Genomic DNA, 8365 nt, shown 5'->3' on the forward strand with positions numbered 1-8365 from the left:
CCCTCATTATGAATATTCCAAGGGCCGTTGACACCAAGGGTTTTTAGTCTATGGGTAGCATTTACAAGATTATTCCTAAGATTCGAGCGTACAATTTTTTTTTTTTTTTTATTTGGCACTGGGTATCCGGAGCTTCATTCCGACTAATCCCGAGGGTGCACAAGCCCTCAGGCCTCAGCTAGGAGTTTCTCGCAAGTGCACCTCGGTTAATTCAAGGGGCGAACCCCTAATCCGATGGCCCCAAGAAATAGTATGCACTCAGTGGATTTCGAACCTAAGACCGAAATTTGAGCGTACATGCTTAAGATGGTGCTACAGAAGATTGTTTCTAAGTCATATAATGCGTTTATCAGAGGTAGGTAGATCCTAGATCCTATTTTTATTGCTAATGAATGCCTTGATAGCAGAATGAGATCGGAAGGCCAAGGGATTATTTGTAAAATAGACTTAGAAAAAGCTTAAGATCATGTTAATTGGGATTTTCCGCTGGACATGCTAAGAAGCTTTAGGTTTGGGGGGAAATGATGCTCATGGATATCGCACTTGATTTTCTCGGTGCATTTCTCGTTGCATGAACAACTCTCCCACAAGCTTCTTTAGCAACTCCTATGGCTTGAGGCAAACGGGCCTTTTGTCTCCTTTGTTATTTGTCATAATGATGGATGCCCTGGGTAGAATGATTTCAATTGCAGTGAGTGGGGGTTTGTTGTCATGCTTCTCTGTGGGGACATGGACTAATATCTCCTATCTTTTGTTTACTGATGATATGTTGCTTTTTTATGGGGCTAACCCAAATCATCTACGCAACTTACGAAGTTTATTCTTATGTTTTGAAGTTGTGTTGGGTTTGAAGATGATCTTAACCAAGTTGGAACTGGTTCATGTGGGAAATGTTGATAATGTGGCTGGGGTGGCTAAGATTCTAGGTTGTGGGTTTACATCTCTACCCCTGAAGTATCTTGGTCTCCTAGCCTCCTATAAGGCCAAGCATATATGGGGCAGTGTTATTGAGAAGATAGAACGTCGATTGGCAAGTTAGAGAAGCTTGTATTTGTTTAAGGGTGGTAGGATTATCCTTAACAAGAGCACCCTATCCAACTTACATATGTACTTCATGCCCCTCTTTCCTCTACTTATGAGTATTGCAAACCGTATTGAGAAGCTTCAACATGATTGCTTATGGGGTTGGCCAGTCGAAGAGTTCAAATATCATTTGTTAAGTGGGTCCAAAGTTTGTATAAAGATTCTCTGAGGGAAGGTTGGGAGTTAGTAACTTGCTAAGGTTCAATCATGTTCTCTTAGGTAAATGGTTTTGGCACTATGGGCTTGAGAGATAGGCTTGGTAGAGAGTGGTGGTGAACTCTAAATTTGGAAGTTCATGGAAAGGGTGGTATTCTAGTGAGTCTATTGGGGTGTACGGGGTGAGTTTATGGAAAAATATTAGAAGGGGTTAAGGGAAGTTTTGTAATCATACCAAATTTGAGGTGGGAGATGGATCCAAGGTTAGATTCTAGCATAATCTTTGGTGAGGGGATATGGCCCTTAAGGAAGCCTTTCTAGTTTTATTTGGTATTGCGTGCGCAAAGGATGCTTCTATTTGCATCTCACGCAAATTTTTTGGAGGTACTATTTAGTGGAATGTGAGCTTTGCTACAAGCGGCTAGTGGAATCGTAGTCCTCAAAGTAAAGCAGTATGGAAGATGATTCAGTTCTGCTTAATGTGGCGTATTTGGAGGAAAAAAAAATGATCGAAGCTTTTAAGACAATGAGAGAACATTGGTAGAATTAAAGGCCTCTTCTTTGGTGGTGTCTTCAGGGCTTCAGGTGCTTTTTGTTTTTGTGGGATGTAAGGATGGTGGAATAGTTAGCCGTGTGTGCAGGTGGAGGCTCTTGTCTTGGTGTTTTTAGGGGGTTTTGCAATTTTTAGTTAGGTGTTTCTTTTTGTATACTTTCTTGTTTACTTATAAGTGCCTTCTGCTTTTAAAAAAATTGTTCACTTACTTGTAAAAAAAAAAAAAGGCCTCTTTTTCAATACCCTATACCATTGAATGACTGCTTATAATTGTTTTCATATTTCTAGTTTTCATCACTTCTTATACTTTTTTTTTTGTATGAATGATTTTTTTTTTTTTTTTTGTCTTTTATCTTATTTGTTTTTTTTTTATGATTTTTTTTTTTTTTTGGTCTTTTATCTTTTTCTAGTTAGGTGTTTCTCTTGTGTACTTATAATCAAGATTTCACAATAGAAGGGAAGAGTACTACAATCCAATAAATCTCTCCACAAGCTACAATTGCACCGTTATAGTTGTTACCACCAAAAATAACCCGGGTCTCTCATGATCAACCCTCTAAATCCAAGATCAAAACTCTTATGATCAATGATTTCAAAGAATATAGGACCTTCCTCAAACTTTACAAAACCCATAGTTGTATAGAGCAAAACATCCCAACCAGATAGTTTAACTTAAACACCCTAATACATGAACCAAACCCAGGTGCAAAATCAATGAAAATCTATTATTTACATATTGATGTACCTATTCAGTGGCCAAGAAAGGCTTTTGATTTCAGTCTTGTCTATGTTTTGATTTTTACAAACTTACATTGTTCTAACAAGTGAAGCCTGATACTACTACTAAATTGACTAAATTGATGTTGCCAAATAACCCTCTTCCATTAAATTGGGATAGATTGGAGTTCAATGCATGTAATGGTTTGGAGGTGGGATTGGGAGAGGGAAACCCCCATTTTGTAGTCAACAACTGCAATTTGAATCATGTCATTTTTTAAAAAAAAAGAATAGAAGAACCAAAATGGTATAGCATACTGAATGCAAGAAATAAAAAATAAGTTTATTCAAAATTTGTTAATAAGTATGCCACTCTACTCCTATAGCAACCGATTGGCTCATATTCGACTACGCACAAGTTATAATATTACCATTACTATGGAGATAGAGTTTTCGTCCAACTCAATTTATAAAATTGTTATGTCTCTTATAACATGCGAGAAGTATATATTTTTTTAATAGAATTTCTTCTAACTCCGTTAATGCTATTAAAAAAAGAAATTGAGAAGCACGTCATTTTTTAATAGAATTTCTTCCAACTTTGCTAATGCTATTAAAAAAAAAAAAAACACATGAGGAGGACACATAACAATTTTATAATCTGGCCTGGTTGAAAGAAAATTTTATACTTACTGTAGATTCCATACTTAAAATATATGCAGGTAATAATAACAACTCATATGTATATAGTGCAATTAAAAAAATCTGTGGATATGACATTCAAAGACCCAATAAGGTAGTGTAGAGGACTGACAACACCAACTTTTACTAGCATATGCTTACGTGAGATATAATAATAAATTACGAGAGATATAATAAAAGGTAATGTGGATATATATATATACGTGAGATATATTAATAAATTAAAAATAATAATGCAAGTCTAAAGATTATAAGTAAACACTAAAATAAACAAGATTTAAACTATTTTAATCCTTAAATAATTTCAAGAATTTTATCATAAACTTAACTTTGGGAGAAAATTAAAGAAATCTATCACACGAAAATAAAGAAACAAACAAATTAATGAGATAGTCAACTTCTAAGGCATGAAGCATCTGTAACGTATACGTACCCTCTTAGGCGGAGGTGGTGGAGGAGATGCTGCAGGTGGCAGTACCAGGGATTGAGGTGGTGGTGTTACCGTTTTGTGCGCAATGGAAAGTGAATTATGGAGATAAAGGTTCGTTGGAGCTCAAGACTTTTCAATAAGCAAAATGGAAGATGAATTGTAGATATAATATCGATTTGCTTTAATATCATATTATATTATTATTTATTCTAAAAATTTAAGTGAATAGAAAAATAATAAATTTAATCATTCAATTAATATTGTAACAGAAATCAAAGTTAGCCGATGGAGCGTATATGGATATATATGTGTTACAATAGAATTTTCTTTGAATTTTACATTTTTGTGTTTTGCTAATAGATTGGCATATTGATCTATAGTTTGAAAGTGCTTGACTCATTCTTACACCCAACTTGCAGTTTCTATACATGCAGTTTCATATATTTACTTTCTTCTTATACGTATGTAATTCGTTTCAACGTACATTGATCTAGATTATCGGGTTAGGGCATACCTTTTAGAGAAATGTACATATACTTTTTCAACTTACTTAATTGTTAATGTCCCATCAAACTATCAATGGTGTAAATAAAAATCTAAAAATAAAATAAAATAAACAAAATATAATGAAAAATAAGGGGGTCAATATTTGAAGCTTTTTTCGATTTCTTATTTATTTATTTTATAAAAAAATTAATTAATTAAAAAAAAAAAAAACAGCTCATTTTTCTTTCTTGTTTTTATTTTATTTTTGTTTTTAAGGATATTTTGTCTTATGAAAAAAATTTTAAGGTCATTTTTGTCTTTGTTGGCCTTTGGGGAGACATCGGCATTGTTTTAGTAATTCATGAGGGACATTGACATAATTGGCAGTTTAAAAAAAATAAACCAATTAACAATTGAGTGATGCGTATTATTCCCTATATTTTATTTCATGACTAATTAATAACATCTAAATGCATCGATCAAGACATGAGTGGTTGTTTGTTTTACAGAAAAATCAAAGAAATCAACTGATAATCCCTTCAGGAATCATTCATTGCATGCCAAACACGAATTTCTGCATTCATGTCATTATTGATTAGATTACATTATCCTAAATAAAAGAATTTTATTAGATTACATTACCCTAAATAATTGGATTTGATTACATTACATCATCCTAAATAAAGGGATTTGATTAGATTTGAATAGATTCAAGAACCTTGAATCAACTTTTGCACTAATTTAACCCTAAACTTAAAACTTGCAATCAAACTTGTTTTAAAACTTAATTTACCAACATTAAAAAATTAGCACCCTCAACTCTCAAATAAAAAGGCAACAACATAACATTTTCCTCTAAAAATATGAGGAATATAGGAATAAAGATCCCCATCAAATGTAAGACAATGAGGAACGTGGAGCCTATATGTCCAAACAGATCTCAATCATCTCACCCACTTGTTGGGACAAGTTTTTCTCATAGAGGCTCTCTCATAGTTGCTACCCAAATTGCTTGAGCAAATTGTATGAGATCTAGATGTGGAATACATGCCACACAAAAATCGGTGTTTACCGGTGTTCATCATATAACATATCACCATGCTCCTCAGCCGACATTCACAACAATCCACTCTATCAACACTCATCCAAGGACTTAACACATTGCTCATAGATACTACCAAGACATCAGAATCTAGCCTACATGTTACCTACTCTAAAACTCAGCCACAAAGATGCAATCCATTCGATCTCATACCTGATGAGTTACGTCTAATCCCATACTCAATGTAGTGGCGATTTCAATACCAAATGATACAAACCTCAAGTAGAACTCATCATTGAAAACCAGCTTACAAGCAGAGGGTGCCAAAGAACATATATACATATAATTAAAATTGCACTTATGCCATATAAAACACATAGAATTGTAACACGTATGAACCACTCCTCCCTTAGAACATGTAACTAGAGGGCATTTGATTTAATCATGTCTTAACATATTTTCTATTAAAAAAATAATAAATAAAAAAAAAAAAATCACATTGTCATGGAATTGAAATTTAATGAAGATATGACTCAATATATAATTAATAACAGCATAGTGTATCTTCTTACATAGAGAAATCTTGGTATATTTTAGCGAGGAAATAGCTCAGTCATTGAAGTCTCATTTACCGAGGCTTCGACAGAGCTGCTTCCAGATTGATCTGGCCGTATTGCCCTAGTATTCCTCTCCCTTTGAGATGACATGTTTGATATACTGCTCCTACCCATAAGAAATGCAGGTTTTTTTGGTACTGAAAGAGTGACAGAGTTGCTATTAAGCATAAGAAGCACTGAAGCCATTGTTGGTCTGTCATCTATATTTTCTTCAACACATAGTAACCCAATGTGAATGCATCTCAGCATTTCAGTTGTTGAACCGCCCCTCAATATGGGATCTACAAGATTTAAAGATGTCCCTTGCCTCCAATTTTTCCATGCCTGCAAGATAATTACGTGGGCAGATATATCAAAGAGAATATAGATTATTTTGTCAATAGCATATGCCACTTCTGAGGCAGAAAAGAAATTTGCGCAAAGATAATTGTACTTACATAGCTTAAAAGACCTTCTTCACTCTCTCCCTTTCGAAAAGAATTTACTTTTGTCCCACTCACAATTTCCAGAACCAAAACACCAAAACTAAAGACATCGGATTTCACTGAAAAGCATCCATGCACTACATATTCTGGTGGCATATATCCACTACATAAAACACCAACAATATCAGTTAAATTTGAATGATAATATAGCTTTTCTCATATTTATATTTTAAAATTTCTTCAATTTCATCTTATTTATGGGAGATGGACTTCTACCTTGTTTCTATAAAGTAGACATTAGTGTTACTAATACATATATAGCATGCTATTTATGATTTTTTAGCTCTAACCTACATGGATATACTTACTAGGTCCCAATAATTTGCTTTGTACTGTCTTGAGTTTGATCTAGCACAAACAATTTTGCTGTGCCAAAATCTGAAATCTTAGGATTCATATTTGCATCTAATAAAATGTTACTAGGTTTTAGATCACGATGAATAATACGAAGTTGAGAATCTTCATGAAGGTAAAGAAGTCCTCGAGCAACGCCTCCTATAATTTTATAGCGCCTTTCCCAATCCAAAAGTGCACGCTTGATTGGATCTACATATTCATGCAAGAAAATGATTTTGTTAAACCAGTATATGTGGTGGACTAGACAATTGAATTTGAAAATTACCATGAATGCATTCTAACATTTAAGTAAAAGTGCACCATACCAAATATGAATTTGTCAAGGCTTCCATTAAGCATAAACTCATAGATTAGAATCCTTTCACTTCCTTCCAAGCAAAATCCTATGAGTCTTACCAAATTCCGATGTTGAAGCCTAGCCACTAACACAATTTCATTCTTAAATTCTAGATTTCCTTGTCCAGAAGGTTTGAGCAATCTCTTTACAGCTATTTCTTTTCCATTTGGGAGTCTACCCTGAACAATGGAAATATATAGCATTTGTAAACCTCAAGTTTATAATGTTTGATTTAAACTATTGTGACTAATAAAAATGATACACTTATCTAATCAATAATGCCACATCACCTTGTAAACAGCACCAAATCCACCTTGTCCAAGTTTATTTTCATTTGAAAAGTTATCTGTAGCAAGTTTAATTGTGCCAAAGTCGAATTGCAATGATTCAACACTACTAATTTCATCCACGGCTTCACCTAAAACAAGTCAATACACATGAATTAGATTAACGCATTGCCTAAAGAAAACTAAGGCAAATGCTATTATATATGTGCATATAATTAACAATATGGGGATGTGTGATACTAGACAACACGTTGAATATTTTAATTAAAATCGGAGTAAATTATGGGAATTAAAATTCAAATTCATAGCCTCATGACATTAATTTGTTCTGATACAATGTTAAATCACAAATTAATCGAAAAGTTGAAACAGTTAGAAAGAGTTGAATTTAATTATTTAATTAATATTTTAATAAAACTTACATGGAACACTCATCTTTTAATTAGCTACCTTAACATCTAGAGTTACTAATTTAACAACTTATGGCAGGATTCTGTTTTATAACAATCTCTAAATTATGTCATGTTTTATATAGAATTGTTAAAATATTAATTAAATTATTAAATTTATTATTTTTCATCAACTTAAGCTAGCTTTTAAGATAAGGAGTAATTTAACATGATATCAAAATCGAAATCCAGAGTTTGTACTTCGAGTTTACAATTTATTTCAATTAAAATAGTCCATATACACGTACAATTTATTTCTCTCCGTGTTTTCTAATCTCAAGCATGAGAGGGTATTAAAATATTAATTAAATTATTAAATTCATATTTTTAAAAGCTTACATGTTTTGAAAAAATAGTGATACAAGAAGAATGGTTACATGAAAAGTTATTCTTGAAAAAGCAGTAATCATTTTCAGCAATATTGCTTAATTAATACTATAAGAAGCAGCTAGACACCATGTAATTCATGAACATCGGTTTTTTTTTTTTTTTTTGTAGTACTTATAGAAAGGATATCCTTAACATCAAAGATAAACCATTTTCTGACTTACTTTCAACTTTCTCCCCTTCCTTCCTCACTCTTGAATAGAAGAAGCATATGTAGATGTAGATGCAGATGCAGATAATTAGTACAACAGAAACAACAGTGGGCACGACTATAACA

The 8365-nt window shown here is 33.0% G+C and overlaps 1 protein-coding gene across 1 annotated transcript in view; it reads right to left on the reverse strand.

Moving 5' to 3' along the window:
* Nucleotides 1-5679: 5679 nt before the first annotated feature.
* LOC132171899 (cysteine-rich receptor-like protein kinase 44) overlaps nt 5680-8365 on the reverse strand; it is a 7037-nt gene continuing 4351 nt past the window's right edge. The window contains exons 4-7 of the mRNA XM_059583311.1: nt 6934-7144; nt 6580-6817; nt 6224-6374; nt 5680-6110 (exon numbers count right to left, since the gene is read on the reverse strand). Coding sequence (XP_059439294.1) covers nt 5763-6110; nt 6224-6374; nt 6580-6817; nt 6934-7144 — 948 coding nt within the window. The 3' untranslated portion in view covers nt 5680-5762. The remainder of the gene's footprint in view (nt 6111-6223; nt 6375-6579; nt 6818-6933; nt 7145-8365) is intronic.

The sequence above is a fragment of the Corylus avellana genome, chromosome ca2 (assembly GCF_901000735.1).
Source record: "Corylus avellana chromosome ca2, CavTom2PMs-1.0".
Taxonomy (NCBI): Eukaryota; Viridiplantae; Streptophyta; class Magnoliopsida; order Fagales; family Betulaceae; genus Corylus; species Corylus avellana.